General features: G+C 40.9%; 2 protein-coding genes across 3 annotated transcripts in view; one reads left to right on the forward strand and one right to left on the reverse strand.

Moving 5' to 3' along the window:
* Positions 1–13,050, reverse strand: part of rbm27 (RNA binding motif protein 27) — a 31,063-nt gene extending 18,013 nt beyond the window's left edge. For both annotated transcript variants that reach the window (XM_080850808.1, XM_080850807.1), the window contains exons 1-7: positions 12,928–13,050; positions 12,068–12,186; positions 10,592–10,737; positions 9,730–9,809; positions 9,137–9,330; positions 8,383–8,721; positions 7,042–7,269 (exon numbers count right to left, since the gene is read on the reverse strand). In XM_080850808.1, the coding sequence (XP_080706934.1) occupies positions 7,042–7,269; positions 8,383–8,721; positions 9,137–9,330; positions 9,730–9,809; positions 10,592–10,737; positions 12,068–12,186; positions 12,928–12,986 (1,165 nt within the window). In that variant the 5' untranslated portion in view covers positions 12,987–13,050. The remainder of the gene's footprint in view (positions 1–7,041; positions 7,270–8,382; positions 8,722–9,136; positions 9,331–9,729; positions 9,810–10,591; positions 10,738–12,067; positions 12,187–12,927) is intronic.
* A 1,537-nt stretch (positions 13,051–14,587) lies between these two features.
* nsrp1 (nuclear speckle splicing regulatory protein 1) lies at positions 14,588–18,865 on the forward strand. Its single transcript, XM_080850847.1, has 7 exons — positions 14,588–14,621; positions 15,280–15,367; positions 16,223–16,279; positions 16,440–16,568; positions 16,870–17,077; positions 17,438–17,540; positions 17,872–18,865. Exons 1-7 carry the CDS (start codon positions 14,602–14,604, stop codon positions 18,656–18,658), a joined length of 1,392 nt encoding a protein of 463 aa, XP_080706973.1. The 5' UTR covers positions 14,588–14,601; the 3' UTR covers positions 18,659–18,865.
* The last annotated feature ends 203 nt before the right edge of the window (positions 18,866–19,068 follow it).

Raw genomic sequence — 19,068 nt, forward strand, 5'->3', positions numbered from 1 at the left:
GACGGTGGGCTGACACAGATTATTTTGATTTTGATGTAGTGCACAATACAATTTTGATGCAATATCTAGTTAGATTTTCTTTTATTCATTTCTAGACTTCAACCTGTAGCAGGTGCTGATGTTGCTTTTTGTGACACATAACAATTGCTTATTAGTTAGAAAGAATGAATGGATTATAGCCTAATGGTATATAGATTAGCTCAAATAAGCGGGGTGTCTGTTGGGCCCGAGCTGTAACAAATACGAAAAGTTGGGCCTTGGAGTTGAAAAGGTTGGGAACCCCTGATAGAGTGTACATGCCCTTGTCGATCTTACATCAAGCTAGGGGTGGACGATATCAGCTAAAATTCATATCACGATATTCTCCACTGTTCAGACGATATCGATATGATCACGATCAATGAGGGGCAAAAAATCTGAATCACATCTTAATAGCCCTTCTTAGCTAAATTACATTAGTTAAGGAAAAATATGTCATGAAAAGTTAAAATTAAATAATGATAAAATAAATATTTCTCTACTGATGTATGCTACAACTGTAATTTCTGTATGATTCCAATAATTTCAAGCATTTGTATAACCAAAAATCGCTGAATTTGCCCACGCGAAACGTGAAATATTAAATAATGGGAGACCAATGCCGGAGCTAAAAGGTTTGCTTCAAACGACGGGACAGAACATTACTCGATCAAGTACTCAAATTAAAAGACAAATTGCTTTTGAAAAATACTGGAACCTCAAGAATAGATTTGGCTTTGGACGAAGAGCAGAAACTAAATATTAGCATGAGCGATATCAGTCCTTGCTCTGTCGATTTTTCATTATTTCTCTAGGGATTATTTATATCTATGTGAAGCCATTTCATCTCACAAGTGGTTGTTATCACTTTGAACCCCAAGACCGCTTTTTAATGGTGAGCTGATTTTTAGAAATTAAGCTTTGCAGCTAAACTTGTGTTTCCTGGTTGTTACTGGTTATCGAATTGCTGTGCTAGCTAAGGACACTTTTAATAATCTTAGCATAAACAATTTAAATGGAAGAGTTACATTTGCATGAAATGATAGCTAGTTATCAAACTGATGTTATACTATCCTATGTGTGTTAAGAATAATGATATGAAATATGATAAACAACCAGTAGACAATGTGCAAGCTGCCAATTGAATGGTGATTTAACAGGTTGCTGGTGCTTACACCTTTGGCTAAAACAATACGGCGACACATCTGTCTATTAGGGATGCACGATATTGAATTTTAGCCGATATCCGATATGCCGATATTTACAAGCTCATTTTGGCCGATTGCCGATGCCGATATAATACACCTCAGCTTTTTAATTATTGAAAAGTCTCTCCTGTACTAGAATTAATCTGTTATTATGCTAGGGTATTTATGTAAATACAGACTTGATTTGTATCATTTAAGAAATAGACATTCACTCATGAAACTGAAATGGTTTATATATAAATGTATAGATTTCTATAACAGATTTATTTATATTTTCATGTCACAATTTTCATACTTGAACAGTACCTCCTTGAACTTGAACAACTACACTCTTGAAATGCAGCTTGGCTTACTTGGCAAGCTAACGTTGGTTAACTGATTAACAACGTCCCTTTTGGATTTCTAGACTAATCTATGTAACGTTATTGCCAAGTTAGCTGTTTAAATTCCATAAATGGAAAAGTAAGCCATGTACAGAAAGCGTGGGCTCGTGACATAACGTTTTACATCGCGTCAAATGAGGCATCATCAACTTCTCTGGTGTCACGTAGCATGCTTGGCTAACTTTGCAAGCTAACCTTGGTTAACTGACTTACAGTTTAATAACGTCCCTTCTAGGATTTCTAGACTAATCTATGTAACACTATTGCCAAGTTAGCTGTATAAATTCCATAAATGCAAAAGTGAGCCATGTACAGATAGCGTGGGCTTGTGGCATAACGTTTCACATCCCGTGAAATGAGGTATCATCAACTTCTCTGGTGTCACGTAGCATGCAAACTAACAAGCTAGTGTTGTCTAGCTAACTCCGTAACTTATTAACGTCTATTAGCGCGACAGGTCCCTAACCCTTCATCTATGCATGCAGCCTACGTTATGGCCAAGCTGCATCTCCTCCTCCTTCTCCTGAAAAGTTTTCGGACAAATAGGCATTTTGTCATCATCCTCTGATACTGTGAAGTAGGCTATTGCCACACAGCCGACGCTCATAAACATTTGATTCGCGTGCGCATAATTTACACGTCACCTTATCGGCCAGGTATATCGGCAGAAATGTTTCATATCTGCAGATACCGATAATTAAGTTTTGAAGCCGATATCTGCCGATACCGATGTCTTGCCGATAATATCGTGCATCCCTACTGTCTATTATTCTTTTTTGGTCGAGGTCGGAGAGGTGCCCCCTTTCTTCTTAACCAATTCATCCTCTTGCTCTTGAGCAACTTAAATTTCTGTGTTTTCGCTCATCCTGGATTGTAAAATTTTTCCCAATATTAACCTGCCTCCTAACTGCAGCTACCTGCACGCTTCTTTGTTGCTAGCACTACATGCGCGCAAAAAATGCATGTGACGTCCGCTCATAAAAATATGTACATATTAACATATTCTTTTTTTCATAAGAACGATGAAAAGGTTAGATTAAAATTTTAAAAAGATGCAGCTACTTAGAACTATCACTCAAGTTGAAATTTGGAACAAAACAATATGAATGCCAAATTCAATTTATAAATTATAATTAAATCGCAGTATCCACGGTAATGCAAAATCCATATCATGGCACAGTACCGGTTTTCACTATCAAATCGGTATATCGCCCACCCCTACATCAAGCCAGTAGCATGTCATTGCTTAAGAGGTCGAATTTATTTAAATGGTACTACAGGTTTGTGTTTTAATGTATATTTTCTGTTTGTCCTTTACTTTCCGACCCACCCACACCTCAATTCATTCATTCATTGTTGTATTTAATACAGAGTTTAGGGGGGTATTCCTAGTGTGTGGTTAAGTGACAAACGAGGATAAGGTTACTCTGAGTAAGTGGTAAACCTAAATAGAAGAGCCCTATGGCTTCATTCTCCCATAGGGATCCTTTTTGGAGGTTTACAACTTACTATGAGTTAACTTATCCGAGTAACTCACCAAACCACATACTTGGAATACCCCCCAGGTCCAACTGGATATTCACGTCTCCCTGTTTTCTTCCTTCTAATCGAATGACCCTCAGTGATTGCAGCTTTTCCGAACCCCCTCTATAACACAGCCTCTGTATTCTGATTACCCTCAGTGTTTGCACCTTTCCAAAATCCCCTCTATAACACAGCCTCTCTATTCTGTCTTCATAAGCAGTTGAAATATTGAGGACATTCACAAACAGAGGATATGAACGCTACAAACTCCTACACAGTGCAACGGCCACGTGAATACACAGACAACAAATTAAAACAACATTTAAACAGACATGGAAACAATGCCTGATATATATACAGTGGGGAAAATAAGTATTTGAACCCCTGGCAATTTCACATGTTTGGTCACTTGCAAAGAAATGTGTGATCCATAATTGTAATGGTAGGTGAATATTAACAGTGAGAAACAGAATATCAACAAAAAAATCCAGAAAAATACATTTTATAACATTTATGACTTTATTTGCATTTGATGCAAAAAATAAGTATTTGAACCCCTAGCAAAACTGACTGACAAAAAGTACTTGGTGGAATAACCCTTGTTGGCAAACAGACGTTTCTTATAGTTGGTCACCAGGTTTACACACATCTCAGGAGGGATTTTGGTTTACTCCTCTTTGCAGATCCTCTCCAAATCTTTAAGGTTGCGTTTTCAATGGGAGGGAATGAGGGAATGAGGTTCAAGCCCAATATTCCACACTACATGGCCCCATCCATAGTCCCCTTGGCATAATGTTTCCAAAGCATAATGTTTCCACCTCCATGCTTGATGGTGGGTATGATGTACTCTTGAGGTCATATTCAGCATTCCCCCCCCCCCCCCCCCCCCCAGTGATGGGCAGATGAAGCTTTGGCGAAGAATTGAACCATTAGGCACATTGCTTCAAAAATCGGTTCATTACTTGAAGCTTCAGTAACAGCGACCTCTCCTGGTGAAGTGCCAAGGTTGCAACTAAATGAACCCAGCTAGACAGTGGCAGGAGGTATTAAGACAATGACAATCTAGTGTACAGTGCACTATGTTGGTGTGTGTGTTTGTTGAAAGGATGTGCTTGGGGATTCGGATGTGCTGGGAAAATATGGCACAGGTTGGGTGTGCTTGTGTAACAACAAGTTATGGTTGTCAGGGAAGTTTTTATGCTTTGAAGGCGCCTCTATTCAGACTCTTGCTCAGTGGCGTAGCGGGGGTTTTGGCCGCCCTGTGCGGTAGCCAAATTCGCCGCTTCCCTTCAAGGAGGATTTCCTACTGGTGCGAAGTTTTGTTATTGTTGTCAATATGCCTTTGAAGCTCCGCGATTTCTGTCCTAGCGTCATAAAACTACATCCCCATAAACCTCCAATCTTCTTTACAGATATATAGAGTTTGAAAAATAATAAAAATTAGGGCTATTCATCTGTTAAATGCATGGTAAAGAAGGTGGTGAGTACAAACGTATCCACTTTGAGCTAGTTGCTGTGGTCACCTAGTTATGCTAGCTAAGGATAACTAAGGATCTAACATTGAACGATTTAAATGGAAGTCAATTTACATAAAATGATAGCTCGTTATCTAGCTGATGTTATATTGATATGAAATACGAAAACAACCAGAAGAAACATCTATGTATATAATGTTCTTCATAAGCGTAGGATTCCCTGCTTGACAATGTTGCAGAATGCAGTCCTAAAGTAAAATTTGTCACTAAACACAAAGACGTTCCACCACAAGCGCAGGTCGCGGGAGATTTTTTTTTTAAACTATCGAACTAATACATTGCAAAGTGGACGCTAGGGAGACCGTGCCACTACAAAACAAACAACACTATATTTTGAATTCGGCCATTTGGGAAAACAACAATTATCAAAAATGTACAAACTAAAAAATCTAAAGAAAGTCATCAAATTATAGTATTGGCCACCCCCATTCAATTGGCCGCCCTGTGCGGTCCGCACACCCCGCACACCCAACGCTACGCCACTGCTCTTGCTAGTTGGTGGCGGCACCTGACTGTTCCGTGTGATGCGCTATGAACCACTCAGCTGGTTCATTCAGAGAATGAAGCAGTTGCTGGTTCGCACGTCATATGTCACGTGATTTTTCCGTACCAAAGCAACCTTCGAAGCAGTGGTTTGATGGTTGGTGTAGTTTATGGTTTGAATCACGTTCCGGCGCTTCAGTGTCACACTGCCATCACTACCCCCCCCTGTCAAACACGGCAAGTCGAGTTGATGCCAAAGAGCTTGATTTTGGTATCATCTGACCACATTCTGTCTCCCAATCCTCCTTAGAATCATTCAAGTGTGCAATGGCAAACTTCAGATGGCCCTGTACATGCGCTTCCTTGAGCAGGGGGTACTTGCGAGTGCTGCAGTACTTAAAAAATTACGGCGTGGTGTGTTGCCAATGGTTTACTTGGTGACTGTGGTCCCAGCTGCCTTGAGATCATTCACAAGCTCCCCCTGCGTAGTTCTGGGGTTACTCTGCACCTTTCGAATGATCACTGATACCGCACGAGGGGATATCTTTCATGGAGCCCCAGACCTAGAGTGATTAACATTGCTTCCATTTACAAATAATCGCACCAATAGTTGTCTGCTTCTCACCAAGCTGCTTGCCAATGGCTTTGTCGCCCATTCCAGGCTTGTGCAGGTCTACAATCTTATCTCTGAAGTCCTTGGACAACGCTTTGGTCTTGCCCATGGTGGTGAGGTTGAAGGTGTGAAGTATGATTCTTTGGACAGGTTTCTTTTATAAACGTCACAGTTGAGATCAGGTGTATCTTGTTAGACCTAATGAAGACTAATCTGTGTGCTTCTTGGGCACATAACTGGTCATTGTGAGCCAGAATTTTTGCTATTTGCTTGGGGGTTCAAATACTTATTTTTTGTATCAAATGCAAATAAAGTCATAAATGTTATAAAATGCAGTTTTCTGATTTTTTTTTTTGTTGATATTCTGTTTCTCACTGTTAAAATACACCTACCAATACAATTCTAGATCACACATTTCTTTGCAAGTGGCTAAACTTGCGAAAACGGTAGGGGTTCAAATACTTATTTTCCCCACTGTACGTAGATAATTTACCGATACAAGCCAAGTAATGTTTTGCATTGCCAGGCAACCTAAACCAACACTACCTATCTGGTTTCTCCAGGTATATTGTTGCGTTGTATTCCACTCTAAAAGTGGCTTCCGGTCCTTCTCCACCAGGCTTTTAGCTAGGATTTTTTGAGGGGGGGTCCATTTTGTATTTGAAACTAAAGCAACGAAACCCCAGTGACCCAGCAAAACTAGGGGGGTCTGGGAGTATGCTCCCCCTTACTAAAAGCCTGTTCTCCACTCTAGGACAGAACTGAGGCCGTTTGGACCCAGTCCAGCCTCAGAGATGGAATAAATAAATAATAAAAGGTCTGAGAGCCCCCAGACACCGGGGTAAACCCTATTGTGGGAATTTGCCGGGACTGTACTAAAGCGCTTGAGCACTTTATTCAGTGCTTAATGAAGATAGACTGTGTCTCAGGGGACTTTACTTGGCATTCGAAATGCAGGTCTACTGCAACTTAATCATTTTCAGCTGCCATATAGATACAATTACAAACAAATGCCTTAGCATATCATACACATAGCCATGCTAAGGTTGGGTATTCCAGGCGAGACCAACTTCTTAAGTCGCCTGCTGTTTAGTGAGTTCATAATTCAATGTATGTACAATTCACCATTGCACTAAGTGTCATAATTAGTCACTTGATAAAGCCCTTCTTAAATCAACTTTTTCCTATGTTGTGTATCAGTGTGTATCAAACAATACAATGACTACAATGTGTTGCATCACAAAAATTTAAAGAACTGCTAAACTCAAGTTACTTACCAGGCATGGGAAAGATCCCTGGGATGGGTGGCTGTATGTGTGATGGTGGTGGCATCCGGATGCTGGGCGGGGGCTCAGTCATGGGGGGCATGGGCATGCGGGGGGGTGGCATCCCCGGCGGAGGGGGTGGGAACGGAATCATGGTGGGCAGAATGCTGTCGTCCACAATCAGAGGGTCGTTTCCATGGTCGAATGGACAGCGGTCACCAGAGACGCAGAAGCCTTTCTCTATAGAAGTGAGAGAGTTAGGGGATGTGCATTGGAATTAAATGCAGAAGGTTGTTCTCTCAAACTGACATACAAAAATACATTTCAGCTGATTAGTAACTCTCAGAAGAATACAGAGACATTTTGAAACAAACAAATATTACATTTAGCTTAGCAACTTGTCTGCAATGAGACATGGAATTTGCTTTAACCCAGTAGTTCCTTTAAAAGAAAAACTGGTGCATTCACTCCAACTCCAAACAAGCACAGAAACTCCCTGTTCGCACACCTGCTACCCTGAAGGCTCTGTGAACTCCCCGAACACAGGGCTGTTGAGAAACATACCCTTGGGCCTCAGACACAGAGGGGGTATATATATATATATATATAACACCATCCCCAGATACTCCCCTCTCACTAATACCCCAGGGCTCTTGAGTAGAGACAGTGACACAAAGGTCATTAGTGCTACTTCACATACGAGCAGGTACACACAGAGACACACACACACACTCTCTCTAATAGCATCATTTAGGGAAAGCATCAGACCGCCATAAACATCTGTGCTGGCAGCTACAATAACACCACGTGTCACACTGAGCAAGCTTCACATTCAAGCAATACCAAACTGAATACATCATTGTTCTAAAGGCAGAAGGACTTCCATTATATTCTTCATGGCAGTCAGACTCACTGAGCCACACTGATTCTCATTACATCATATGCTACATTTTACATTATGCTAGAGCACTGCTTTGGGATAGAGGTGAATAGTTTTAATTAGGCTACATCTTTAAATAAGTAGAAGTTACCTTTCAATACCAAGCACACAGTAAATCACTGTGAATCAGAGGTAAAGTTCACGTGTGAAAGCTTTTTACCGCTGCTATAATTGGCCTAGATTAACAGTTTTTGAAAGGCCTGAAATATCATCTTCCTAAGTCTATGACTTAACAGCCCAAATGCAACCAAACAACTATACAGTATCCTTCTCACAAGTAGTAACACAACACATTGTTCAAGAACACCAATAATTGTGCGATATCAACCCCTGAACACGGATGTGTGTCGGATAGATATAGCAAGAGGAGAAGAGGCATATTCGAGGTAGGTGTGTGTGGTGTCCATGCTCACCGTCGTAGTCCCTGCAGCGCTGCTTCTTGGAGGGGCTGGCGTCCACCGACTTGCTCTTGTCTTGACTCCGGTAGAAACTGGACCAGCTCTCTGTCGTGTTGTCGGGCTGACGAGCCGACGTTGCCATAGCGACGGAGCTGGGGACCGGCGGGCCTCTTGAGGAAGAGGAGGAGAACTGGTGCGGAGGGGGATTCATGGAGAGCATGAAGGGTGGAGGAGGGGGGTTCCCCATGGGGGCGTTTGCGGCGGCTGCAGCGGCGTTTGAGGCGGCCGCAGCGGCGTTTGCGGCGTTGTAAGCGGCCTGCTCCTTCCTCTCCTGCTCAAATTTGGACCAGTGTTCTGAGATCAAATAAAGACAGACAGATAAGATTTAACAATGATGTGAAACAACAAAATGCAATGAGAGGATAACTGAAAGAAGAAGAAGAGGTAAGGTGGGTGGGAGGTCAGGCTCCCGCTTAGCAACACATCGGAACATCGGTAAGTAACAGACAATTTATAGGCAGCAGCCCATATTTGACAACCTCTTAATGTTTCTCCCCATTTCTCAGTCTCTTTAGGTCTCTCTCTTCATCCACTTCTCTGATTTCTTTTCTGACCGCTTCCATTAGTTTTCTCTACGCTCATGTCCCTTCATACTAGCCACTATACATGCCTTTAAACTGTTCTTTTATTAATTTTTTCTCTTTATTTCTTGCTCACTATTTTTCCCCACCTCCTTCCGCCTCCTCTTATCCCCCACTCTTCGTCTCACCTCTCCCGCGTCCTCTGCTCCCGCTGCGACTCCTACTTGTGCTCCGGCTTCTGCTGCGGCTCCTGCTTCGACTGCGCCCGCGGGAGCTCCCTCGCCGCCTCTCGTGTCGCTCCCGGTACGACTCGCCACTCTTCCCGTGGCGGTCCAGGTCTCGCCGCTTCCACTCCACGCCTCGCCGGCGGTCATCTCGGCTCCTGAGGGGTAGCACACCGGCAGTCATTTACTTTGTCTTAATCGAGCATCACTTAAGTACTTAATGTGTACGTTTGCTCTGCCAGGTTAAAAAAGAGCTGTTCATGGAGGTGCTGCAGAAAAAAACTCAAATCATAAAAGGCAGCATCATGATGCAATAGATTTTTGAGTTCTCAGCTTACCTTAGTAAACCTTTAATTCCACAACATTAGTCAAGTTGAGAAAACTCACAAGTCTACTGAATCATGTTGCCTCGATAATTTCTTCTCAACATGTTTTCTTTACAGTGTACTTTGCACTTACAAATAAATTAGATAAATTAAGTACTGACATACTTAAAGTCCTTCCTAGTCATCTGTGCTGCATAGAGGAAAAAACACTGTTGCTAAGATGTGTCTCACCTTGACTCGTTAAAATCTGGGCGGTTCCTCAGTGGGCTCCTCCTCCTCCTGACTTCACCTCCATCCTCTGCGTGGTTTGCCTGGAAAGACAGTATTCTTAAACTGTGTTTGGAACTGTGTTCGCTCCCTCACTGTGCCCTATACAGAACAATCTGTTGAGTTCACCATGTAGGGAATCAGACGTTAAAACAACAGCAGGATTTCAGATGCTACTGTGTTGGTAACTTAGCAACATAGTAGTGCTAACATAGCAATGCTAAACTGCTTATCTTCAATAAAATCACTAAGTTGCTGCTACAAGGCAACAGAAGTGATATTTATGCTTATACAGTATATATTTGCCATTTCATTACTCATTAAGATTGTTTTCTTAACTTCCTTTACTGTACACAAAGTAAGATGGGAAGTATAAGTTACATTAAATCAGTCTATTCTTAATGTTGTCAAACATAGTTTACTTTTAAATTGTACATTTTTAAGTTTAAGCATATCCAACTGGTAACTAACATGTAACCTAACAAATGTCCAGTCTTCTTCAGTAAGTTCACCAATGAACTGAGGTAAACTGGAGAAACTGTAGTGTATATCGTCTGTATACTACAATTTGCAGCACGTGTGGGGAATTTATAGTGCCCTATATAGTGAGTAAACTTTAAAGTTGAAAATGTTTACATCACTGAATGAGAATGGCCGATTCAATACATAGTGGACTATTGAGTGGGTGATTGAACATTCTAAACATTGCTTCAGTCTCTGGAATTCAAGTCAAATTCAACATCTCCAAATAAGATTAGAAACCAGAAAATCTCAGATAATTCAAATAGATGAAAAGATTCAAATTATAATAAAAAAAAATGAGTACCTCCTCTTCCTTGTTTTTCTCCTTCTCGTCTGGCTTCTGCACAACTGGTTTAGGCTCATCTTTGGGAGGCTCTTTGATCTGAGGCTTCACAATGTAATTTTTTGTGACTAAACTTTCAAAGAGTTTGTCTACAAAACCGGAGGTTTCTGGAAATCAAACAGGGAAAAAAATGCATCCAATTATTGCCTGTAAAATATACCAAATGAAATGGGTATGACATATCAAACTACAGGCTGGCAAAACATGCAAATAAAATAGCTTGAAATATTAACTGCCTAGCTTGTGGAAAAAAAAAAGAAGAAAATCACAAAACAATTTGTTGAATCGCGTAGTGTATAAATGACTTAGTCTGCCTGGTGAGGTTGCTCTTGTTGTGGCATGTAAAACAATCTAACTGGATTACGCCCTTAGATTTACGCCAGTCTTGGGTCTCCGTCTACTGTAATTTTCTACAATTTTCTACAGTTTTTGGGGTGAACAGAAACACGTAAAACTCTGCAGTTTACAAGAATATTATGAGCCTGTCAGTCGGTTTACTTCGACACGGATGCTTGCCCATGAGATTAGATTTTATTGTCATTTTGTACCTAGTGTACCTAGATAGATGGGGAAATGGAGCCCAGTCTTTAAAAATCCTTCAATTTTCTTTCAAGGTCCTATCTGAAACCCTGATTGACCCCGCCCGAAGCAGTTAATCAAGCCTTTAAGAGACATCCGTGTAGGTCTTAAACCTCAACTCTGCAGCATTGCGCATTTGAAGTAGGCCAGTACATTTGAAAAAACAAAAAACTGACAGCTTTCAAAACTACCTCAAAGTAGAGCAGATTCCATGTGTTACAACTGTACTGCAGCGAACTATTTTTTTCAAATCTTGAGGCTGCCGTTTCAATTAGAGGCAGACAACCGAGTACGATGAGCTGAAGTTTATTTTTAATCTCGAAGACTTCCATTATGCTTTCCAATCAAAAATTAAACACTTCCAAGTTAAGCCAATCAGAATATTCTGCTCACTTGCTGTGGGAACATTTAAAGACAATGATGACTGTGTTTGTGTGTGTGTGTGGTGTGTGTGTGTGTGTGTGTGTGTGTGTGTGTGTGTGTGTGTGTGTGTGTCTGAGACCATGTTTACTCCTCGGTCGGCTTCACCTGTCCTCGACTATCTGCATCCGCCCCCCTATGCAGAGACCCCTTAATGAATACTTGGCTGGCTGTCAGCCTGCACCTGCAGATATGAACTGCACACTCTGCCTGACCTTACTTGACACTTGTTTCTGCAGAATGTCTCCATGTTCACCACACCACTCTATCACAACCATTATATTTTACTACACTACCTATATAATATTAACCACGGTAGTATTTACATCTTTGCTCTATGGTATAAATGTAATGTAATGCAACTTTTCAGTCAGTGGCCCAACTTTAAAGATGAAGCAGGTTATGGTACTGGCAATTTGATTTGTGGACCATTCTTACCTTGTTGAAGGAACACATCCAGTTGATCAGCACAGAGGGCTTTCAGGTCTTTCTCAGGTTTGTCTTTCTTTACTAGAGCCACCACGTAGTTGGCTAACGCAGAGGGGTCGGCATCACATCTGCCAAAGGACGGATAGTTAATACGAGAGGTTAAAAGCTATTCAGCCCGAGATGACATCCCTATGCTATGCAACACATGATCCACTGTTATATATCATAATTGACGTAAGCTAGCTATACAAGAAGTGGTAAATAAAACTGCAGTTGGTTAACAACACGTGTATGCATCCCGGATAAAGATGCCGTACATTCTATCTGCAATAAATATTGTTTACTACATGCACGAGGCGGCCTAGCTAAACGCAAACGTTAGCTACGGCGGCTAACTGTCTATAAATGGACATGGCCTTGGCCTCCTGAATTATTTAACTGCTGTGAGGCTTCTGACATGCAAAAGTAGTTCCTCAAACTTAGTACAAAGATTTCTGTGATACGTTAAGACAGCAAGTCAGTTCGTCAAACTAGCATGAAAACAACCAATGAGAATCCTTCGATAAACTGGCTAACTAGAATGCTAGGCGGCTAGCTAGCTAAAGGAGAAACTGAGGCAGGCGGGCGGGCAAAGAAATCTAAACTGAATTTAGATTTCGAAGTTCTGGTCCTAGATTAGGAGACTTTTTAACTCTTAATAATCTGACTGATGACATATCTTACTTCCACTACCATGGCAGGATTAAAAACTATCCACTTCCACATATAACGCCAGCAAGATAGCTAACAACCGTCCCAGCTAGCTGTACTAGCTAGCGAGAAGGCAATCTAGTGCCAGCTAGCCAGAATGTAAAAAGTCCATCACTCACATTGGTTCCAGGAGTTTCGCAAGCCACGACTTCAAGGCGTCAACATTGTCTATAATCATCGTTACAACGACTTTTAGACGGACTATAAACAGACTGTCTTGTTGTATATTCCCAATTTCATCGTCTACTGCTAAAATTATTCAGTTCGGGCCTTTGCTAGCTAACTAGCTATCTAGTGATAGTCACTTGCACGTCGGACAAACTGCTTTACGTTCGAAAAGGCATGGCAACATTAACAGGCAACACGAAAGACCAATCAGCTTTTCTCACAAGGGGGCTGTGTGAATTCTACCAATCCTAGCCTCGGTTTGTTCAACGAGGAGTAATGTAATCCGCTTGTGGGCTTTCGCAGTTATGTAATACTGACACTGCACAGTGAGTGTTTAGATAGACTACAAAGATTATCTGTTATCAGCTATAAAAATAAACCTGTGCTGAGTAGTGTATACTTTTTTGTAAAGCTTCATTAGAGCAGTGCCGGTGCATGCTGGTGCTATGACTGTATATCAGCAAACGTTTTTTTTTGTTTGTTTCCCAAAAGTTAGATAATTCAACCACAGACTTATAGTAGGCCCTAATCATTTCAAGATGCATATAGGTACTTGGCTACCCTCGGCCTGGCACTCTGAAGATGATGCTGGGACAGAAGTATTCTACCCGTTGCAGTTTCTTTTGCAGATTTTTTTTCTGGAAAACTGTTGGTCATTGTAGTTCATTTTTGCATGAATGTAAGATACCCATATGTGAAAAATAAATAGGCATACTTCATGGTATAAAGAAAACATTTCATCATTGGGCCTGTATCAATATTTGATTTCATCATGACAACCAGAAGTTTTTCCTTTTTTGATTCAACTCTAAACATTTAAACATAATTTGCCACAACCAGAAAAGTATACACTGCACTAAAGCATGGTTGCTGATGACATATGCCCTGTCAAAATGCTTCTGTTTCTTTTTAGTAGTGAGAACTAGAGCTCTTAATGAGCAATTATGCTGTCATAGTCTCTTTAGCAACTGGATCAATGTGTGTCATGTCCTTGCTGGCTCAGCTGATATGACGTTCACTAACAAATGAAGACAACAGATCAACAAGACTAGTGTGATTTCCTCAATTCTTCATTGACAGAGACTGGTGGAAATCTGCAGAAGCCTACTGTATTAGAACTGCCCTCTATCTATGGTCATTTGTACTCACATGGGAAGTGTTGTGCTCTTAAGGTGTCTGTAGCAAGCAAGGATTAGAAAGGACCAAGGATTAGAAATCCGTTTTTTGAAATATGCTGCTTTCTGCTTCTGGCCTCAAGAAGATGAAAAAAAAGAAAAAACAAGAGGAGATTTTTCTGAAGGCTGCAAGTTGACTTTGCCAGTGAGAAATGGGTTAGGCAGAAATGCTAGATACCATTTTTGCATTGCACTGCATATAACATCATCTGGGGGCAATTAGCTATAGAAATTCAGACACCAGGTCCTCGTGGGTTACAATAACCACACAGAGTTGAAAGCCACTGTGATTTTTTTTAAATAGGAAAAAATAGTATTTTATTTTGTAAAAGCTGAAGTTGTCAGGGCTTCTGAGAAGTACTCCAGCTCAATAGGTGGCGGCAATGCACCTAAACGAGATTCTCAACCACCTTTTAAAACAAATGTAGAACAAAAACAAGAGGGGAAAACATGGCGGCTCCTGGTAAAAAGTGAGTGCAACTATCATTCAGTGTCCAAACCAACAACTTTTTTTTTGTCTTCATTTGAATTTAAAATATTGTAAATAAAAATAACCTAAGTAGTGGATACACCTCTAACTTTCTGCGGATGATCTGGCAAGCTAACCACCCGGTCCTACCTTGCTGACTTACCTTGTGTTTCGGTTGCTAGCCAGCTAGCTAGCTACGTCAGAAAGCTAATAAACAGCTCTATCTTGTATGCAAGTCAGCCGTCCAGCCAACGTGCCTTTTCTTAAATGTATTTTTAAAAGTGTTGTTTGGCCATTACATTCTGTCCCACAGGATATTACTAAAGTCATTACAGGCCGTTAGTAGAACGTCATGGACACGTTACCTGGTTTAATATGCAGAACGTGACATTTTCAATACAATACATATGTTGCAGGCATGGAATAGAGTAAAGGCAGCCAATTGGCTGTGTTCATTGTACCAAATCATATATATGGATGCGTGACATTTGTTGATCTATCCTTTCGTCAAATTTGCATGCTATGTCAACCATTCAGTGTTGTGAGCATGCAATGTCAACCATTCAGTGTTGTGTGCATGCAATGTCAACCATTCAGTGTTGTGTGCATGTTATGTCAACCATTCAGTAACCTTGTACTCTCACTCTGTCCTGTTTCAGGTACGGGTTGATTTTATCCCAGAAAAAAGCCCAGACATCCAAAGCTTTTTCAGCATCATCTGTGTTTGGAGATGATTCTGATGACGAGGTAATGTGCCATTCACTTATAATGCTAAGTTAACTTAATTACTCTAACAGCTAACTTAGTTGACCGGTTTTATTTTATCTATCTACTAATGTCATGTAGCAAAGATGGTTAATGTTGTCAGTGCACCTTACAACCACGTAGGTTTACTTGGTATTGTCTTAAAGGTGCTACTTCAATGACAGGCAGATGACCGAATGTGATGAATTGGAGTCTATTCAATCTTGCAGACTTCCATCTTATTTGAGCGGTTGTCCATGTAGCATCTGTCAAAAATCAGTTCAATAACCTTTATACCACATTTTCCGTCACTATTTTCCAATCAAAAACTAAAAACATATCAAACTTGAGCCAATCAGAATACTCTGCTCAAACCTAAACATTTGTCCAAATTGAGCCGATCAGAATATTCTGCTCATTCATTGCCGAAGTACCTTTCAAGACAAGGACGACTTATAATGAGCAGATGTGTCCTTATCTATCTATTCAACACCCCCGGTTATGACCGGTTATGTTTTCAAAACAACTACTCTTCCTGTCCTTTGACTAATTCCGCATCCCCTATGCATAAACCCTTTAATTAATATTTGGCTGTCTCTGGAAGCCTGCACCTGTGGAAACTGCACTGTCATGGTTTTAGAAAACAGGCCTCTCTGTTTGACCTGACATTCAACTCTGCACGTAGGCCCCTCTGCCTGACCTTACCACACTTGTTCTTGCAAAACTGCTCCATGTTCACCACACCACTGTATCACAACCATGGTATTTTTCTACACTATGTATGACTATAGAATTAAATTGCGGCTGGATGGATGAATGTGGACCAATCAGCTGACTCTATTCACACGTTTTCCCTAGCTATCAGTTGGAGAGAGTTTGCAGAAGGAGGCAATTAAAAAGAAGGTTATGAAACAGGTAGGATATTTTAAACTGTCTTAAGTTGATGAACGATAATGATGTATGCATGCCGGGTACTGTATGACACAACTTACAAAGTATCTGCTGCAACTGCATTGTTAGTTACCTCGATCCTTTCATTTACCAACAAAATAATTTTGTTCTTTTGTGTTCTTAGACCAAGCTGGAGATGCAAAAAGCACTGGAGCAGGACAGTAGTGTTTATGAGTATGACAATGTGTATGATGACATTCAGAAAGAAAGGCTAGAGACAAGTAAGAAAATCCTTGGTGGAACAGACAAGAAGGTAAGTTCTTAATTCCTACATCATTTCCTACATGTTACTTTTACTTAATTCAATCAGGAAACAGTTGCAGTTAAAAAAAACCAGGGAAGCCCAAGAAATTTGAATATTATTGGGGAGGGTGTAACAAATAAAGTGTCAATAGAGCTTGGAACTGGAATTGTGTGCCATATGTTTGGAATGTGACTGCTGAAATTCTTTTGACAACTTTCACTGAACTGTTTGCCTGGTTTTGACTCTTCTGTCGAGTGCTTGACATTTCTGTGGAATATCCCTCTTTTTTCACCCCATTTAATTTCTGCAGCCAAAATACATAAACCAGTTATTGAGAGCAGTAGAGGACAGGAAGAAGGAACAAGAGCGCAGAGATGAGAGAAAGATTCAAAAGGAAAGAGAAGCTGAAGGAGCGAAGTTTGCAGATAAGGATGCCTATGTCACGTCTGCCTACCGGCAAAAGCTAAAAGAAAGAGAGGAGGAACTGGAGAAGGAGAAGAGGCAGGAAGCGATGGAAGGTGAGAAGCAAGTTTTTAGTTTCGGGATGTGTAGGAGTTATATGTGTTGAGTTTAGCAAGTACCTTTGATTTGAACTTTGTGTAGTCAAGTACCTCTACACTTCTTTACACAATGAAGGGTCATGTTAAATGTGTTCTCATTTGTTTAAAATATCAACTGTGTATAACAATGACATTTGAGTTGTAAGTATCATGTTATTGTCATTAGGTGATTGGGCTTCTCTAGAACATTTTGCCATAGTTTCCAAGCCAACAATCAGTTGCACTTGGGTAAATGTACAACAAAGTGTGTAATGTTAAAATTGGCATATGGATTTAACAGACCCAAATCTGTGCTGTGTGCGTGTGTGAACACTGTAGCGGCATTGGATGTGAAAAAGCAAAAGGACCTTAGTGGATTTTACCGACACCTGCTGAATCAGACAGTTGGGGAGGAACGCATACCTGATGGGACAACTCACAGGTAAGCCACAGTGTCACACTGAGAAAACACTCTAAAAACCGTGATTTGTTGGGTTGAAGAGGAGCTATAATTCATAACTTGGCAATCTTATTCACCAAAGAAATGATAATCAAAATTGTATTCTCATCTCCTTGTTTACTGGTCTTTCAGTGCAGTAAACTGACGCGGTGCTTAATATCATATTTTATATAGAAATATTTCAATAGGGTGTTGTCCATTTGGAATGCCATCCTCTAAAAACATTCCCCACCTTTATGGTACCAAAGTCCTCTGCCATGTCACGAGTGACCATTTTTAAAACTTATTAAATAATAAGCTGTTTCCTTCAAAGGGATGAGCAACCAAAAGTTAAAGAAGAAGTCCATACACCTCCTCCATCTCCTCCATGCGATGTTGACTCTGCCGACGAGGACAAGGACGAGCCAAGAGACGTGAAGCCTGAATTCAACAAGTCAGCCCAAAACAGCTCCCATTCCAAACGGCAGTACAGGAAACAGAGATCGCCTTCCCCAGACAGCAGAGAAGAGGAACACAAAGACAGAAGCAGAGAGAGGAAGAGAGACAGCGACAGGAATAGAGATAGAGACAGAGAACGGGAAAGAGATAGAGAAAGGGAAGACAGGCACGGTCATAGAAGAGATGATAAGCAAAACAGGAGGGAGAAAGAAAGGGATCGGGAGAGAGATGATGATCGGAGTAGAGGAAGAAAGGACAAGGAGAGGGAAGACAGACATGGGAAGGTTGAGCCAAGAGATAGAGACAGAGAAAAAGATAGAGAGAGAGATAGAGATAAGGCTAGAAATGAAGAGAGGGAGCCCGAGAGCAAGGAACAAGGGAACCACAAGAACAGAGAGAGGGAGAAGCAAAGAGAAGACAACAACAATGACAGAACCCAGAATGATGAAAAGGAGGGAGAGAAAACATCAGAGAAAGAGAGCAAAGAGGAAAAGAAAAGTGAGACACCCACTGAGGAGGCGACTTCAGGGAGCACTGCTCCTGAGCCCAGTAAGTTTGCTAAACGCAGCAACAATCAGACTCTCAGCTCAGCCAGGGATAGGTACCTAGCCCGCCAGATCGCTCGGACGACAGAGAAGTCCTACATTGAGAAGGAGGACTGAACAAAAGAGGGGTGTGCATATTAGAGATGACATGGAAAGGAGTTGAATTGAGTTCAGTCAAGTAAACTGCTGTTGCTCTGAAAAGCACATGGTGGGATCAATAGTTGCAAGTGAGTGAGGGTTGTCGTAAATGTAGTTTTTTTTTTTCTTGTATGTACAGAAATGTTCTTTATTAATAAATCTTCCACTAGTTGTGAAAAGTGGTTACCACTGTGTTCTTTGATTAATGTTTCCTGGCCATGATAAAATGTAATATTTCTTGTAAGATTGATTGTGCAATTAATTGGTAAGCACACATAGTTTTCCTGGTGTATAGAAGAACAGACATCCTGAAGTGACGCACTGATGACATTTATTACTCTTGAACGTGGCTCAAATTTGTTGGCTGCTCTGTCAAAATAAGATGTTCT

This window comes from Sprattus sprattus (genome assembly GCF_963457725.1).
Source record: "Sprattus sprattus genome assembly, chromosome: 1".
Classification (NCBI taxonomy): domain Eukaryota; kingdom Metazoa; phylum Chordata; class Actinopteri; order Clupeiformes; family Clupeidae; genus Sprattus; species Sprattus sprattus.